The 18798-nt window shown below is 36.0% G+C and overlaps 1 protein-coding gene across 7 annotated transcripts in view; it reads right to left on the bottom strand.

The window, feature by feature from the left end:
- The window catches only part of ROBO1 (roundabout guidance receptor 1), a 618408-nt gene that overhangs the window by 20948 nt on the left and 578662 nt on the right, over positions 1-18798 (bottom strand). For 6 of the 7 annotated variants that reach the window (XM_069870168.1, XM_069870199.1, XM_069870188.1 and 3 more), the window contains 5 exons: positions 15157-15354; positions 11707-11733; positions 9023-9065; positions 5197-5351; positions 1503-1838 (listed from right to left, as the gene is read on the bottom strand). In XM_069870168.1, coding sequence (XP_069726269.1) covers positions 1503-1838; positions 5197-5351; positions 9023-9065; positions 11707-11733; positions 15157-15354 — 759 coding nt within the window. The remainder of the gene's footprint in view (positions 1-1502; positions 1839-5196; positions 5352-9022; positions 9066-11706; positions 11734-15156; positions 15355-18798) is intronic. The other variant, XM_069870177.1, reaches the window with a different exon arrangement.

The following is an 18798-nucleotide window of genomic DNA, read 5'->3' as shown; positions in this document are numbered from 1 at the left end:
GACTCATAAAATAGCAAATCAAAACAAAAATAAACAAAACTAAGAATCCAGTCCCCATCTGCTGCAGAAATGTTTGTGATAATGTAAGCACGGGAAAAAGAGCAAAATGATAAATTCCACACCAGAGTGCATTCTGTAATAGTTTCTCAGCCTAGTTGCATTCCAGAGACCACGCTGAAGCTCTACAAACCACATATGTTTACACAGAGGATAAACAGTAAATCAGCACTCTGAGATATGTATATATGGCTGTCAGCAGACAATGCTTTAAAGGGGCCTTTCCTGACTATGATATGCTAGAGAATATGCAGCTGTAATAGCTGTAATATACACAGTTTGAAAGATGCAGTATCTTCCAGGGCATAAAAACCAAACATGTTTTAATTCCAAAACGGATATGTAATACACAGTTCCTGAAAGAAAACATAATTACAAAAAATTACAGCTTTCACCCTCTGGTAAAGAGTCACAAGAATTGAATTTTCTTTTGACATATTTAAATCAAGGGAAGATGTCACATTTTATATTGCCCTTTGAACTCCTCTGGAAGTAGATGGGTCCGGCTGAGAAATCAACATTCCTTCAGTGAAATGTGTCTTTTTACTGGATAACTTATCACTATGCGATCACTTCAGTTAAAACACATGCAAAAACTTCCAAGTTAGAATGGGTCCAGTTCCTAGGGATACTGTTTTGCAAATCAGGTTATTAAAGGAGGTTGCATGGTAGCCTGGAGGACTAGCAAGAAATCACATACCTCTTTCTTCCAACTCCCACACATTATATTAAAGCAGCATGCCCTCAAGGCCACAAAAGTACATTCTAATGTTTCTCGTTAACACTAAAATCAATTTATTTTTAGCTTCTGGATCCACAGGCTTCAGTCAGGGTAACAAAGGAATTTAGTTTCCAAAACTGTGTGCAGTAGTATTGCCTCTCAACATGTGAATCGAAGGCTTGCTAGGGACAAGTCTAAAATGAATTGGATCACTCCATTTGTGTCCCCAGAGTACAACACAATAGCATTTTACAGAGTTCAATATGCAAAATTTCATTCGTTTACATGAACATGTAGATTTAATTAGTCTCCATCCATGAATGAAAAGAGTAGGTTGACCTATTTAAAATTTAAGGTAGAGAATAATGTGACTACCATGCATCTGGCTTATGAATAAAATATCTGGCCTCTGTCCTAACCAATCCCTAAACTACTATTACATTTAAATTAATCTCAAATCCATAGGAAATGTAATTTATTTAACTCTTTTCTAAAGATATAGCTTGTTATTTATTACAATAAATTCAATATCTGAAGGTTATTGTGGTGCTAATTAACTTTCCGACACTACTAACTGTGAATTTCTGAATCTAAAGAGAGAAAAAATCTAAAAGCACCACAGAAGTCTGTTAATTGCTGAACCTGAAAGCTTTAGACTCCCAGCAGCAGAAGGTCAAAACTCCTCTGATGCCTAAAGAGGAGAAACAAGCTAAAAGCTCTTCACCTTTGTTTAATTTGTTTTGCTCCATAATGTTGTACTGTATAGGTGCAACCTCTTGCTTTTGCTGAACAGAGGGTTTCCAGTGTTTCTCATTCGTATCCCCGCTGCCATTGTTAACATTATTGCTGATATTTGACTGGATGAGTTGAGTGGTGGCATAAGGAGTGGGCTGCCCAGGCTGGCTGACAAATCTTCCATCCTTTAGATTTGGACTATTGAAGGTTTTCATCTCATTGATTTTGTTGCTGAGGTCCACATCACCATATACAGTTGACTCAGGCAACATCAGGTTTGTTTGCTTGTTGTCCAGCTGATTGTTGTAATTTGCTATACAATCGGCTAACCACAGAGGAAAGAAAAAAGAAAAGGTCATTCTGTTCGCTTACACTATACTTTCAATGAAATTCCCTTTAAAAAACTTTAGTGTATAACTATATGGCTTTCATCCACGAAGCAGAGATAGCGTAATTAACTAAATAATCTACAGAGTATTATTTACCTTATAAGCTACTGCTTCAAAATTTATGTTCACTATTTTGATTCATTATGAATTCAGACTTTCTGAACGGTGCCTACAATGACTTACCTTGCTAGGCTTTTTCAACAGTGGCCATATAAACATTCACATTTTTAGACATTGTTCTCAAAGCAGTATGGAGATCCAATCAACAATTGTGATTAAAATAACTTGCATTGAAAGGAAAAATTAACCAAAACTTAATAGTGGGAATAACTAAACACAACAACGTGACACTTGCATAATCTCAACAGCATTTAGACTTCTTTGTACTTGTGGAAAGAAACAGAGATACAACAGATTTTTATAAAACAGACTGAAAAATGATTATACACAACAGAAAAAAAGAGAAACAGTACAGTGTACAAGGTAACTCAGTACCCTGGAGGAAGTCTTTATTTCATCCTTGTTTCTGTGTACAATCTTATATTTTGGATCAGAACAAAAAGACAGGAGAGCAATCTGGGATTTTTGCTAAATTTTCGTTGCTTTGGATATTGCAAAGTAAGTAATACCATAGTAATATCACTGTCCTGTATGCTGCATATGTATCATACAGACAGCATGAATTCATTTAATAATTACTGTATCGTGAGATAACCACTTATTGCACAGAATATATTAAACATTTACTGATGCTCTGGCCACTATCATGGGAAGCAGTGTGTCTGCCTTTCTGTATTCTCTTGCTTCTGTGCGACAGTGACAGCAGCTCCACATGATTTTTTCTTCTGCATATGCAGTCCACTGGAAGAATACTGAATGGAGTAACACAGTCTGTGGGTCAGCAGTTAGAAGGCTTAGTGAAAACAGCATTCAATGATCATTAAGCAAAATTTCTCATCTGCCATCTGATTAATGTATCAATAATTACAGAACAATCACCAGGAATACAGTTTTTCTCTTTTAAAAGATGCTGCATTTATGCTGAAGAGTTTGATTCAAAACTTGAAGTCCATCACCTGTGACCACAATTAATTTACTGGAGAGAGTGCCAAGTAACAATAAATACAGAATTCAGCATTTGACCATTATACTAAATGAAATAATTGCTAAATATAGACAATGTTCAATTTCAAAAATATTCCCTAATATATAAATGTTTTTTGAGAAATATTTGCTGAAAGAGAGAAATAAAATACTACTTGCGGAAGAAAACCACTGATCCGCATTTTCCGTGACTAAGGAACAATATCACAACATGCCACATACAACTTAACATTGCACATTTCATGCCCCCCAGGATGTAGTTTTGGCATTTTACTATTTGATACATTTTTCTTTCTCATATGAGCTGCTATTTATTGCTTCACAGTCTTCAACTTCTTGATTTCTACTTTTTAGATGTTTTCAGTATTGCTTTTTCTCCCACTTACTGAAATCATGCTAGTCTTTTCTTCTTTCCAAGTCCATTATCTTATATTGGGCAATTCTATATCCAGCATTTTCTTCATTCCTAATACCTCATACTTTGCTGTACTATCCTTGCACAGTCACTTATAACATGTATTTTTGGTTCCTTCCATTTTCAGATATATCTAATTTGTGTGTAGGGCAATATAATTGATACAGTATATGCAGCAGGTATATTTTTTTACATTGACGCATTAGAAGTCCTCATACAAAGTACTTAAACAGAACAGGTTTACCTATATAACAGAAGATTTATTCTGTTAGAATTTTTTTACAGCATCTTCTTCTAGAATAACTCATTCCCATTCTGCAGACTTGGAAGACAGTACTATACTTAAATTAAAAATGCACAGTCACTTAACATATTCACAGCTATACAGAGGACATCCAACTCTGCTACTTCAGAGCGTTAGCCAAGCCCAAATTGACATAATTAAGAATATTTGCCAGACTTTCCAGAACAGAAGCAACCACTACGAGCATCTTGTCAGACCCTCAAGCTCATAAGCCCTACCTGAAAGGAAGGAATCACTTTGTAACACAACCAAGCACAACATAAAAGCTAAACTGAAAAAAATCCACTGCACCACATGACAAGATGTTAGAATAGTTTACAATCTTCAAAAATGTACATTCTCTTCCTCTTCTGAATTTGTAAGTTTCAGTTATTAGAACTTGGAATGTCAGTACTTCTCAAAACAAAGCATCTCTGGATAAGAAATCTTTTTACGTAGATATTTGTGGACAAGATATCCTTGGTTAACGTAAGCGAAAAGTCTCTAACGTTAAAATCTCTCACGTTCCTCTGAAGCACCTGGCACTGGTCACTGTCAGAGAGCGTATTGTAGGAGATGGATTATCACCATCACAATATGACCGGATTCACATTAATTACAGGAGGTAATGCTGTTTTGCACTTATGCAACTTCACTATCAGCAATCATAATCCCCCTCTGAAATGCTGGGAAACGCTACTAGCAAAAACCAGCTAGAGGTGCTGGTACTGGGAAAGACTCATTTTCATTCCTCACCAGTAACACAGAGTTAAAACAAAAGAACCTTAAGGTCCATTTAAAACAAAATATGCAACAGTTAGGACTTCCAGATATATTTCCCCAACTGTGTCCTTGTGAAACTCATGAGGTTTTCTTCAAGAGCACTCTAAGTCCTGTCCAAACTCCTGGGAACTACCACTTAACCTAACATTTCAAAATTGCTTTTAGAGTGTGAAGTTAACTTTTTTATCCATATGTCCTGCACAGAAAACTAGCTATCCAACTTTGTACATAATGGCACCCCAAGGGAGGTTTTAAATGTGCCAAAGTAGACTGATTGTCTTGCCAGTACTGTAGGAATGTTTGGGTTTTTTTTTTATCGCACACAAACCAGAAGGAAAATCTCACTACTGTCATTTTGGTACTTATCCTTTTCCATCCAAGCAACAACAATGTACAGATCAATGAAAAAAATCACCTTATCTGCTCTTATTCAGATGCTGAAACATATCAGGTCAGTGTGAATTTTGATAACATTGAACTTTGCAGGGGCTCCTTTAGCCTACAGCTTGCTACAACTATCCAAAGGGAAAAAAAATAAAAAAGGGGATCCAAAAAGGGACCAAAAGCATAATCATGACAAAGAGGACAAATTATATTAAGTCTAAATGCATTGGAAATAAAGCCCCAAACAAACCTGTATACACTCTCAGGTATTCAAAGTAAATACTCTGCAAAGAAGGTTCCTTAGCAAGGTAGAAACATATCTAACCTGGTCGACTGTACGTTGTAAGGTTGCTATCACTGTTTCCGTTGCCAGATGTGCAGCAGTTGATGGAGCAGTCATTATGATTATTCCCTGTGTTAGGCCAAGTATCTGCTAGCCATGGCTGAGTAGCTGGTTCAGTGATGTTTAGGAGTCCTGGCCTTTAAAAACAAAGCTTGGTTATTCCAACAATGAAACAATAGCATTTTCACATTGCAATTATATTCTTCTCAAAGGGTTACATATTACAAAACCATATTTAAATGCTTGAGCGTTGGAAAATGTAGCCTGGTTGAATTATTTAATGTTTTTTTAGCCTCCTATATAACCTCTTCCTTTCTATGACACTCTGAAATGAACAGCAACTACACATATATGTTGACGTGCAAGCTTTATCTGTCAATTCGGTTACTTTTGTTTTAATATTTTTTTTTTCTGGGAAGGCTGTATTTTTATGTTTCTGCTCCTTTTCCCTTTCTAAAAGAAAGTAAGGTTAAAAAAGGGGAAACTGGCAAGTCAAACAAACAAAAAATTCACACATGGAAGCAAGAGGGATATGCAGAAATAAGAGCTAAGTTTGGATGTGAGTACTCCCAAATTCTTGGTGATTTATGATGCCAAGTTCTCACCATTAGAGAGTACTTCTATAGTTGATCAAAGGTAACACAGCAGATTACAGAAACCTCTGTTGCTTGGGAGCATTTGAATCAGAAACCTCTGTTGCTTGGGAGCATTTGAATCTCACTAAGCATACCGAATGTGCGATACATCTTTGTTAATGAGTAAGCCACTCGCTTAATCTTCATGTGAGTGGAACAGCAGCAGCTCCTCAGCAAGTTTAAGGTAACTGGGAATACGCAGCATCCTAAAAAATGTCCAGATATCAATGCTGCATATTGGCTGCACTTGGATTAAAGTGTATTCCTGCCATCAGCAGAAAGAAATAGAGCTCCTTGGTTTCCAAGGTGGTTTTCTAGGGAGTCTAAAAGACACTCTGATGGATGTTTTGTAGAATCCTTGGTGCCTTTTCAGTTCACACACTAACAATGCAATCACATGTTAAACAGTTCTATATAAGCAGCATCCCTAACAACTTAAAATTGCCCTTGATAACTAAGGTGCTTTTAAAAATAGATACTTTTAGCAACTGTCATATACATATTTTTTTTAAAAAAAAGGAACACAGTCTCTTTCAACACAGGATTTAACAGGCATTTCCCATTTGAAACAGTGCAGAAACTATTCCCCATAATAGTAGATGTGAGGCTCTTCAAAAATAAAATATGCTAATCCTCTTAAACTGCAAGTTGAGAATATAAACTGCATGCAGTTAGTTGCAGGGGGTATAATCTGTCAGTGCCACAGGCTTAAGTCATAGTCTTAGAATGACATTTGGATGATATATACATATATGTGTATATATATTTCTGTACTCCATATGTCGTCTGACAATTCAACATAGGATGAGGCTTCACTTACTATGTGGCTAACAAAACAGCCAAAACACATACACTAAATCAATATTTTTTGTAAATCTGAAATAAATGTACATCTATGTAGTCCTGTGAGCAAGCCAGCTAATCTGAAATACCCTGCTTTTCCTCCTACTGCTGCTATTATGACATTATACCTCAAGGCATTGGGAGGAGAAAAAGCCTTCCAGAACGTTTCTGCACTTTCAAGACCTATGTATACTGGATTTTTGAATAGTGTTAAAGGTCCTTTGCTTCCTTTGCATTCATACTTGCTGTGATGTAAGAAAAATGGTGTGATGTATACAAATAGACAAAAATTTTATTAATTTGAGCCATTTAGGTGGAATCATAGGCAAGAGGTGTTTGCATTACAGCTCCATAGCCTGGTGACGATTGGAGATTATAATTTCCAAATATCTCTAAACTTTGCAGCAAATTCTTCGAATTCTTTGAATTACTGTACTGGGTCTGAGGTAAGGACAGACTGAGCAAATGGTTGTGTGGGTGCTTACCTGCTGATTGGAGACAATCCACCACAATTACCACTATTTGAACTCTGTCTAGAAAAGGGATTGACACAGAACTGGGTGTTTTTTCAGCATCATGGAAGTGGGGATTATGTTGAAATATTTTGCTGTGACATTTGGAATTCTGAATAATGCTTTAACATGCTCACTTGACTGCACTTGGCAAAAATGCTAAACCTCTCCAAAACATTTCAAATATCATGTAAGAAATGAAAATCCTAGATTTGGAAATCAGAGGAAGGTGTCATATGTAAAAATAACAGGATTTTTGCATTGCATAAGTATGTTTCATATTCCACAAAATATGGTATATCATATATCCTGTAAATGTCATACATGCCAACAAACAAAAGAAGTATATCTGTTAGCACCTGGAATCAATTACACTGCTTGATTATAGCATTGCTCCTTAAAACTAGGACAGTAAAAAAAGATGTTGCTTCCCTAGCAGTATCAAAATGACTGTATGAAATGTGGACACTTCCAGGTTTATTTCTGTCCTCTGAGTCTATATGACTGTGCTTTGTCTAGTTTGTGCTATGGGAAGAGCAAGAAAAGCACAGTGGCACAACGAACACAAAGGATGTTAACAGCATACCTTTTCGAACAACCTTGTCAGGGAAGGAGAGAGTTCACCTCTGTTCTCTCTTATTTTCTCACTATCCTGGGGTGAAGGCAGCAACTCAGTGATTTACAGATTTGTCCATTCAAAAATCACACGGTAGCTGTTTTAGAGGTTTTCCTCCATGGTTTTATGGCTACAACATAGCAGCATACAGCTGGACAGAGATTTCTGCAGTTGCTCTTAACGTGCCTGGTTCGGCGGCAGCAGCAGAGTAGCCTCGCCTCTGCACAGCACTCAAGTAGACTCTGAACGTTGTGTCTAATATTTACCATTACCAAATTTTTCTACCAGCTTTCAGATTAGGAATCACAAGATGACACTTGTGAAACAGGAATTAATACTGGAATTTATCACGCATCTGGTCGCTGAGATTTTAGAGGTTTTTTCAGCGTCATGCCAAATCTTTAACTGAGATTCTTATAAAAAGGCATGTTTGAATGTGACCTAGAAAAGAAAAATCTGTGCTACTGAACTGACACTGCTCTGACCTGCTATAACTGTAATTTTGCTTCCTGAAGAAAACTCCACCTCTACACAGGAAATGTAAATTACTCTTTTGTCCATTGCCATTCATTAAGTACTAATGCAAACTCAGTAAACATGTGGGAGTTAAATCTTGAATTTTTAGTGGGTTAGGTTGTAAAAGTGGGGAGCTTTAAATTAGAAACTTATCTGTTTCCCTGTCCTTCAGTGCCTCATCTCTTCTAAGTGATGTTTTAACTGTTTTGCATTCATACCAAGACTTTTTCTTAAAAAGTCACCTTATGAGCCATTTATGTCTTCAGCATTTTTTCCAGTAAACGTTCTGCCTTTGAAGTGTTTGTGAACCAACCATATTTCTTAATCTTCATAAATGCCACGAGTTAATTACTTTTACTCCCTTAAACAGTTGGTAAGCCAGGTCTTTATTTTGAAGTTAAAGTGCTCCCTCTGCTGCTCATTTTTTGAGATGCAGTTTTTACAGGTTAAGAAAGCTAAAAATATTATGACTCATCCTTTGGAAATCAATCTAAAATTCAAACAATATAATCCTCACTCCAAACAGAAATATGTATACAGCTAAAATATATAACTTAATATAATAAATTAAAACATATCTTTCCAAGTGATTACTCTGCCATCACTTACGAGGATAATTGTACTCCTAGCATCCTTAAATTTAGTTGCACATGATTTACAGCTTTAAAAATAAAGAACATAATTACCTTCCTCCACTGCTTACGGCCTCTCCTCCTCTCTGATACGTTACTGAAATAGTTAAGAGATAAAAAAAGGAAATAATTTAAAAATCATAGAAGCCTCCTTAAATACCAGTACTAAATTTGCCTTTGTTTCATTGTAGCTAAGACAATAAACGTACATTGTTTATACATTAATTCTGAGTCTCACTCTGCAAGCTATTCCTTCAAATGTAAGTTTATACATAATACTCATGTTGCTTGATAAGTGCTAGTCTTAGCTCCGACAGAGTTTTATACTTCAGCTCTGTTCTCAAAAACACAAACACGCACATGTATCATTTAAGAAAGCAGGAAGCCATATATCAGGTTGAACTTATCCTTAACATAACTCTGCTGACTTCAGAGGAGTTAGTCTGTGGAAGAATTTAAGTCATCTATTTATTTCCTGAATGGCTAGATGTTAAAGCTTAGCTCTACCTTGTTATTTTGGTAAGATTAAAGAGGTATCACAATTCTAGAACAGTCGTTACTTCCAATGTAAATAATTATGAATTACAGTTGAACTTGCTGCAAAAACACATGCTCTTTCTGAATGTTACTGCACTACACTCATGAAACAAGCACACTAAAGAAGTCCTTAAATGATTTTATAATTTTATAACTGGATTTATTAATGATACTTTTTTTGGTCTAAAGATTTAAATGCATATATCTTGATGAAAAACGTCTAGCAGAAAGAAACTCCTTCCTAAATTAGAAGGAACAGTTTTTTCTAGTATTTCAGAAGCATTACACATTAACTAAGTGGATGTCCACGTGCATTTATTTGTTAGCACGGATCACATATCCTTTGCAGGAAGCATCATGGTTGAAAAGTCAGTTTTTAGGACATGAACACCCACAAGGAAAGAGTGCTATAAATCCTGCAGGTTTGCACTGGGTTTAGCAAAGGGTTAAGGAGATTGTCTCCTTACAAGTGCTGATGGATTCTACACTGTGCAACCAGGAATGTGTTAGAAAAAAAGCAGCCAAATTCTGTTCTTTAGAAGAACTCCAAACTGGGAGTCTGCAAGAGAGAGATAAATGCTGGCAGTGATTACAATAACAGGATTAAAATGTAGGATGCATTGCTACGGGTACGTCTTTTACTACAGGTAATGCTACAGAGGAGGGTCTGGTTCCATTTAAAGTCAATGGAACTAATGAGGGGAATTTTTTTTTTCCTATAAATGTTTTACATACTCTGTGTTTTTCCATTTTCTACTTTAAAAATCTCAGTTCTATTTATTTTGCAGGTCTGACGGAGTATCTTACAGAGCCCTGATATATTCTTTTAATGTTAAGAATCCAACTGAGAAAATATATATTAGATAACCTATCAGCCTCTGCAGAACTTCAGTAGTGTGCTACAATTGTGACTGAAACAGAAGCCCTCTGTTAATTAAAGTAACAGCCAAATAATAATAGTTTGAATTAGTCTCTATCATGGATCTCAAAGGACAGAAACATTAAGGGCCACTGACTCATGCTGAACAGTAAGCAACTCCACGGAACATAATAGGATGCCTTTAGAAACAAGATACTATTCCTTGCAATTAAATGCATGTGGACAAGTATCTAACCCATTGTGATTATGCCTATGTGGATGAACATAGACAGACATGAGATTGCTTGTTTCATCTGTGTTCCAGTTTGGAAGGATGTAACTTAGCTGCTGCCCAGGGGCCAAATTAAGTGCAGTGCTGCTTCTAAGCTAACATGCCCTGCTGAAGTGAGTCTGCAGTGGTATCTACCCTGCCTGGATATGTATTTCCACCAAGTCTCATAGAACTCTTGCAAAAATATGGGATTTAGAATAAAGGAGGAATAAACAACCTGTCTGCTCACTCAGGCAGTAGTTAAAGTAACACATGCAGTATACTGCTGGATAATGAATGTGTTGAATTGTATCTACTGTAGAGGAATAGCTGCTGAGCTGCCAGATTGTGGAACTGACTGAAGAACAGAAGGGAAAGGCTCTCACAGACTTTGGTGAGCTATGGGCCAGGTTATGTCTATATTTTGTACATTTCCAAGAGAAAAGAAAGAGAAGATGATTTTAAACCCACCCTGAATATGTACCTCTGTTTATGTAGAATAGAATTATTATTTTAAAATTTCATAGCACAAATACAGTTTAAGGCAGCAGGCAAAGAAATCTAACTGCTAGAACAATTTGATTTTCTTTATCTTCCAAAGCAGACAACTCCTAGGACACTGGTTTAGTGCAAATTCAGAGGAAAGAAAAGAAGCAAATGTTTCACTAACTATAACCCCATTGAATACTTCTCCAGTCAGAATCTGGGCACTGCTAAGTCATCCCTCCTCCATCAGAAGCCCCTTTCACATCGCTAGATGCAGGAGGCCACACTATTTCATTGCAATGCAAGAAGAGAGCCCACATTGTACAAACTGATGGGATCATGCTACAAAACAGTACGCTTGCATCAAATGTTATGCTACAAAAATTTCACACAAATGGAAAAAAAAAAGTGTCAGCTACAAAGCAAATACACACTACATAGGGAACAAAATAATGATACCTGTCATTAATAAAACAGTTTAAAAACCCTTCAGAATAGCTGGGCTGGTTATGTCAGAAAAAGAGGAATAGTACCACAAACACATGCTAAAGTAACAACGAAGAGGGGAAAAGTGCAAATATATACCTGTTGGTGTGAAGGTAAAAGACGGGACTGAAAAATCAAAACAAAATACAAACTGGTTATTAAGGCTGAAGAGAGAAAGGGAAACATACCACATTAGTATAAATCTAGCAGACAGCTGAACATAAAACAGATGTATATAACTAACCCAGTAGTTCAGTCACACTGATACAGAAATAAAATGAAATTTGTGATTCAGAAAGAAGCTTGTCTTTGCAGGTACCATGCTGGGATAAAGCTTGATATTCTATTCTGCTTCTGAGGGTACAGGAGTGTGATTTAGCCTTTCAAATACCCCTCAGTTTGGTATTTTAAGGTTTTCTGACAATCCTAGCACAAATAACCCTCCCCCATACTTTAAATAATTTTAGACTGCAGAATGACAAAGTCCTTAACAAAGGCTTATCAAGGTCCTATTGAATCTTATCTGTAGTTCACTAAGTAAATGCTCATTACGTTGAAATAATAGGCACACTTAAGTATGCAGTAAAGAAATAAAATAATAATCATATAAAGGAACAAAGAGACCTGCTGTTTCACTGTCTCTGAATCAAGAATGGCGCCAACTCTCACTGAAATAAAGGCACTAAAATCTACTGCAGCAATTAATTTTTGTTTTCATAGATGAGACTGTTAAACAGAGTTATTATCTTTCTTTCTTAAACCATCACAAAGAAAGGTTAAATATCTCCCTGGATGTAACACCTTTCTACCTTTCATCCCTTGGCTTTAAGAGAGAAAGGTTAACAACAGAACAATGACATTCCTTGACAATCTTCAGTCTCACAGCTACTATAAATCCTCTTTGGATCAATAGGGTCTCTAATCCCAATATAGAGCACGAGCATCTGCTCCTCCTATTAGCACATGCTCCCTCTCCTGTTGACAATATAGTATAGTTCTTCCTATCACTAATGGGCAGAAAAAGGCTAATATTACCCTTTTCGATCCAATGACAGCACAGAAATGTAACAGAAATAATAAAATATTCACTAAAAGTAGCCTTGAGGCAGAATTTGATCAGCAAACCTGGCACAGAAAGAAAAGAGAACAACTGTTTAATCTAATTTTTACAATAACTCGTTTGGGGAGAGTCCAGAGTGTCTTGTTAAGATATGCTGTAGTTTCCCCCAACTTTTACCAAGTCAATTTATTTTCCAGGCATATGACACTAAGCAAAAAGGAAAAAAAAAACCCAAAAAAACAAATAAAAAAAAAAAACCCAAACCCCAAACCTCAACCACTTAACCCATTTCAGGCTTCATTTGTAGCACAGCTCTTTATCTTGGGAATACCATTGTATTTTCTTTGAGACAGGCCTTTTCACACAGTCAAGTTTAATTTAGCTACATTCAGAAACACAGAACTGTAGTACTCAGCTTTCATTAAAATAAAAGATGCATTTAAATCAGAGCTGTTTAAAAGAGAATCCAGTGTCTCAAAATTAATTTGCAATTACAAGGACATGAAAAAAAAAAACAAACCCTTAAACTACTGACTCATTACTCTCCGGTGAGCTAAGTACTAAATCTACTTTATTTTCTTCAGGAACTGAGGAACAGATGAACAGAGGTTCAACTAAACCAAATCTTTATCGCTGTTACATGAAAGGATATCTTAATTCTCATAGCTTCTATTAATAAACCTTCTGAGTGTGTTAGAATGCTAGTACAATATGTATGTGTGGGAGCAGTGAAGTACTTTAACAGATGACAAGCCTGAAGCTAAATATAAAAATAAATAATGCAAGACTGAAGAAAGTTTGGGTTTGCAGTGATGACTTGATGCACTGCAGAGCGGCAAAATACTTTGCGATTTCTATTTCACTAAAGATGTCTTATTTCCTTGAAGAATACTTCATAATGGAGATGTAGACTCTGCTTTTCTGTGTATTTCCATTAAAATCCCCACCAAATTACACAAAAGATGTTTTTACAGATATTGAAAAACACAGCTGTTTTAAACAATAGCTGATGTCATTAAAGTAACCATTTTTAAGGACAAATTGTATGCCTTTTACTTAATCATAGGTACTGCTGAAAGCATAGTGATGTTAGTTTGATAGAATTGTAGAAAGGCAGTATGGCAGCATGCTATTAGTAAAACAAAACAGAGCAGGCCAATGCAGCAGAATGTTGGGGTCTATCTTATCTTAAGAAATCCTAGCAGAACAAAATCAAAGGTAAAATTTATCCTTGATTTCTGTGGTTACAATTCTGCTGCAACCACAGTGCCTTCAGTTTACTGCAAGCATTGATACTTTTAACAGCATGGAGGACACCAAAACTTTGCAACACTCCAGAACTATAATGTTTCCACTCACTCAGTTGCTATTTTTAGCACTGCTTCTTTTTCATAGCGACACCCTGCTACTGTTTGAAAACATTTGTGTTATATTTGCTTATCCATCTTGCCATTCACACGTTCATTGTTGAAGTGACTAAAGAATGTAATCTCACAACACCTTTCATACATTAAGATGTATGTACCTTTTAAGCCTAGATCTATCTTTTGATTGCTCAGTATCAAACACTCTTCCTCTGTTTCTTCAAAACCAGTAATTTCCATTTTCTGTTTAATTCCAGAATTTATGGGTCTCAGTCTATAGTGCCTATGAGGTACTGCTTTGAGCTGTAATGAACTGTATCTTACTGAATCCTGCTTTAACTTCAGGGCATAATCAGAAGATTACTGAATCATTACAAATCAAGGTTTTATCCCAGAAGATCTTCCAGGTAAAGATTCTAGTTTTGCTTATTACAGATTATACTGTAAACCACTGCTTGCCCACTGACAACCTGATATAAAAGCTATCAATAACATGAAAATGAAGAATACTTTAAATTAGCCCCACTGCTGCCATTCTAACCAAATGCAGATGCCGGATGTGATTCCCAGAATTCAGTCACAACAAACGGTCTCACAATGGGTCTCATAATGGCATTTATGAAAGAGTCTTGGAAAGTATTACTGACTGTTGCGCTTTTGCAAAGACCACATCACCACATTCCCCCAGAACACGAGGAAATCTGAGTACAAACACCAGAAGTGTTACTGTAATGTCCACCACCATTAGTATTCTTAGCAGCAAGCAAAGGCCTGAGCCGGAGGTACAACGAACTACCATCCACTCAACTCCTTTTCAGACGGTACAGTGTCAGATAGCTAGGGCACATTGGAAGCTCCTAGCCTTAAACACATCTTTACATTTCTCATTTGTAGGAGTATCTTTAAGAAAAGCTAGCCTAGTTATTTTTCTAAATTTATGCTTTAAAGCCAGGTTTAACACATTACGTAAATACTACTGCTTTCTGCATTTGCTCCTGGTCCACACTCCCTGAAAGTATTGAGTAATTTGATAATTCCTGCATCAAGCCTTAGAACAAAAGACTGACGACAAAGTAAATAGGCAGTAAACGGGCATTCAGCAGCCAGCAGACTGAAATATGGCACCTTTTCTGATACCAGCGTAAGTACTAGTGAGTCCATTTCGCTTCTTCCTGTGGCGATATAACCAGATGCTGAAGACCATAAGGATAATCCAACAGGCTGCACCAATTCCAGCAATAAAGGCAGGCTGCTTTACTACATCAGAAATCTGCTGGGCTAAACTGACTTGATCTTCTGAAGACACAGGGTTTCCATGAGAATCTGAAAAAAAAAAAAAGATACCCAAAGCAGCCAATTAATTAAAGAAGCAACTGTGAAAGGGAGCATGAAAAAGAACTGACAAAATTGTAGTCCGGTTTTGCAAGGTGAAATCCTTAAGACTATTCTTCAAAAACCTCTTTTTACAGGTATAGATAGAAATGGTTTCTTTTCCATACAAGACTTCAATAATCCAATGTTTTCTTTTCCGACTTCAATGATTTTTGTTTATTTAGGAAAAAACACTAAAATCAGGCCACAAGGCATACAAATAGGAAGTTATGCTCATAAATTGCAAACCCAGGGACTGCTATTTCTTTTTATTCTTACTCCTATTTTAGCAAGCAACATCAGCTTTGGAAAATTATCCAGAAAGTTAGCAAAGAACACACCAAGTAAAAGAAAACTCAAGCATGAAACATGCACAGTCTGTTCTTTGAGCTCTGTGAATGGGTAGAAATCAACTACCCAGATATCGACTTTCATAAGTGAAAATCACAGAATTACAAATTCAAAGTACATTCACATTAGGTTGATACTGAGGGATACATTTAGCAGCTCCTGACAGAAGACTTACATCATGTACTACATTGTTTAACATGAGCTTTGCAGTCTCTGACTTTGACCTCAATTAAAAAAGACTGAATATTTAAAAGTACATAAAGAAGTAGAAGTACACAATAACCAATCCTGCCCTCTTGACATAGATGAAAAAGCTAATAAACAACTAAAAGTAAGAGTTAAGAATTGGTAAAAATAGTCAAGCAGTCTCATTATCGCCAAACAAGCAGGCCTTTTGGAAAACAGTTTATCCTTAAATATCCCACATAAAAATAAAGAACATGTATTTTTCCAAACATTTTTAATTTTTTTTTTTTAAATAGGTAAAGTAACTGTAAGAATCAGTCTTTCCTGGTCTTTCTGTACCAAACTTTGCAAGAACCTCCTAGGAAAAGCAGTAAGAATATTCAGTCAATGACCAAAGCCTTCTAACTGAAATGAAGCAACTCAAAGACAAAATACAGTCTTCCTGATTTTTTACCACTACTGTGAGTGTTTACTGAAATTTTATTACTGCACAGGGTGAGGGCAAGAATTTGAAACCTTTACTTAGTCTTTGAAATATCCATTTTTATTCTTGTGTAAATCCAATGGTTAGCTGCTTTTTACTATGGGTAGTGACATGACATTCAGAATGAGAGATTAGTACTTTAAGGAGAAAGGTGCTGTTATTAATTCTGTTAATATAAACTAGATAAGAAATCAAAATCTATTTACTCAAAAAAACATGTCTTTTCCCTACAGCCTAAGCAGTGGACAGATTTTTACTTTTTTTGTTTGTTTGTTTTGTTTTTTTATGATGACTTGCCTTGTATTATTCCAAAATAAGCCTAAATAAAATATAAGAAACTGCAGTACAACAAATCATGCAAATAGCAGACGTCCTCTGGAAAAGAATACTTATTTGAATGGGAAATGGGTCAATCAATAACAACTCCTTCCAGTGAAGAATTCCAGATTTCAGGTTTTGTGACATCAAGGTCAAATACCTATTTTGCCCTGGAATCACCACCCCCGCCTCCTTTGACTGCTACCTTATTGGAAATTTTATTTCATGTTTCAGGTCCCTTTATCTTCTGTGATCCGAAGTGCACTGCCTAGTCTGAAAGTTCACCAGGCAGACTCATTCTTTTCTGACTAATACACCCTTTGTGTCTGCTGGGTTTATAGATTTCATGCCTATTTGTGCAAGGATAAGATGGGTTGCTTCAGATTTTATGGCGACAGCCAAGTGAAGGTCCATAGAAGCAGCCAGATGGGCTTAAATGTATAAAGTATACTGTGACCAATGAATTAAATCTGTCACTTGCTATCTCATCTTCTCATTCTTCTCTTTGCAGCTGAGGCCATATTAAGATATGAAAACTTGCATCATCAGTCTCTTTTCAAAATGAGTAAGTCTACCATTTCTATATTTTTAAACAGCTACACTACCTTGTTCATGTTAGTGGAATAGAACAAAAGATTTCCAGAGGAAATTCAGAAGACTGATAAATATTTTTCTCTAGTCCTTTAAATATATGTATTTGAAACAATAAATCGGGGGGGGGGGGGGGGGATATGACCACAAACTCAAAAGCAAATTCGAATGTTTTTTAAACATTACAACTATTCAGCTATGCAGAAGAACAGTACTTTTACGTACAGAAACATTTTGCATTGCTCAGTCAATGCATGCATGAAGATTACAAAATACTGAAGAATGTCTTTGAACATTTATTGTTGTAATTGTTAATTAAAATCCATTTCATGGAATGATTTTTCTAGCCACTGCAAGCATAAAAACAGCATAATAATATAGTTGCTTTTAAGTAACTAGGCTTATTACATGTTGTACATGGGTGGACTGTTAGATTCATTACATTAAATTAGATGGCATATATTTACACATACAGTAAAGAGAAAAATGTGTATGTGTTCATGTACAGTCATATAAATAGCATCATAGAAAAGAAGAGGGAAGGGCTTTCAAGAGGCCACATTTGATCCATGTCCTACTCCTCTTGTAATTCAAAAATAGAAAGTAAGCTAAATATAAAGCAAAGAGAATGAAATCTAGTGAACACTTCATGACTAAAAATTTCCAGGAACAATATCTTGAAAGCCTTTCTTTGAGGTCATCTTGCCTCTCCATTCCCTGAATGACCAGTCAGGAAAAAAGTCCTTGAACTAAAAAAAGTACTTTCTCTTCATCCGAGGAAATTTCTGGAAGCTTTGGCTGAGATATAAATGGTTCATAATCAACATTCCTGTTCCTGCTTGCACTCTTTGAGGAGATGTGCCAAAATAATAAGTGAACATAAACATTCTACGGGAAAGTGCATCTTACTGCCAGAGCAGCAGTCGTGGCATTTAAAGTACTTGAAAATGCCTCAGAGTTGTTGGAGCAGGCTGATCCCACAACTCCCTAAACCCAGCATATTATCACAGTGACTCATACCTTCTTCTACTCTCCTCAGGATAAGAGCTTTCTTTTTAATCATAGTTAATGTTACTATGGCTATTGCTCACAGGCTACCCTGTCTGACTGTCTTGAAGCTCCAAGTTTCAAACTTTGATGAAAACTCATTAGAATTTACATTGAGAAGAACTAGGATCTGTAATTCTCCAAAGTTAAATATTCATATAAATACTAATAATGTAAAAACTAACATTTAAGGATTTAAATGTTATAAGTTTAATATACAATTAAGGTTAATATACAATTAAGACTGGCACGCCAAAGATACAAAAAAGACAGGAATTTCCAGGTTCACAGGTGTGCAAGCAACCTAAACTTTGCCCCGTACATGTACAACCTACAAAGCAGTACCTTTCCACTTGCTTGTCTCATTTAGCATACAAAATGTAAAAACAATAAGTAGGAAGATCTAAATGTTTTTGACA

Source organism: Phaenicophaeus curvirostris, chromosome 1 (assembly GCF_032191515.1).
Source record: "Phaenicophaeus curvirostris isolate KB17595 chromosome 1, BPBGC_Pcur_1.0, whole genome shotgun sequence".
Classification (NCBI taxonomy): domain Eukaryota; kingdom Metazoa; phylum Chordata; class Aves; order Cuculiformes; family Cuculidae; genus Phaenicophaeus; species Phaenicophaeus curvirostris.
The sequence above is the reverse complement of the archived record's forward strand: the minus strand, read 5'-3'. Positions and strand labels throughout refer to the sequence as shown.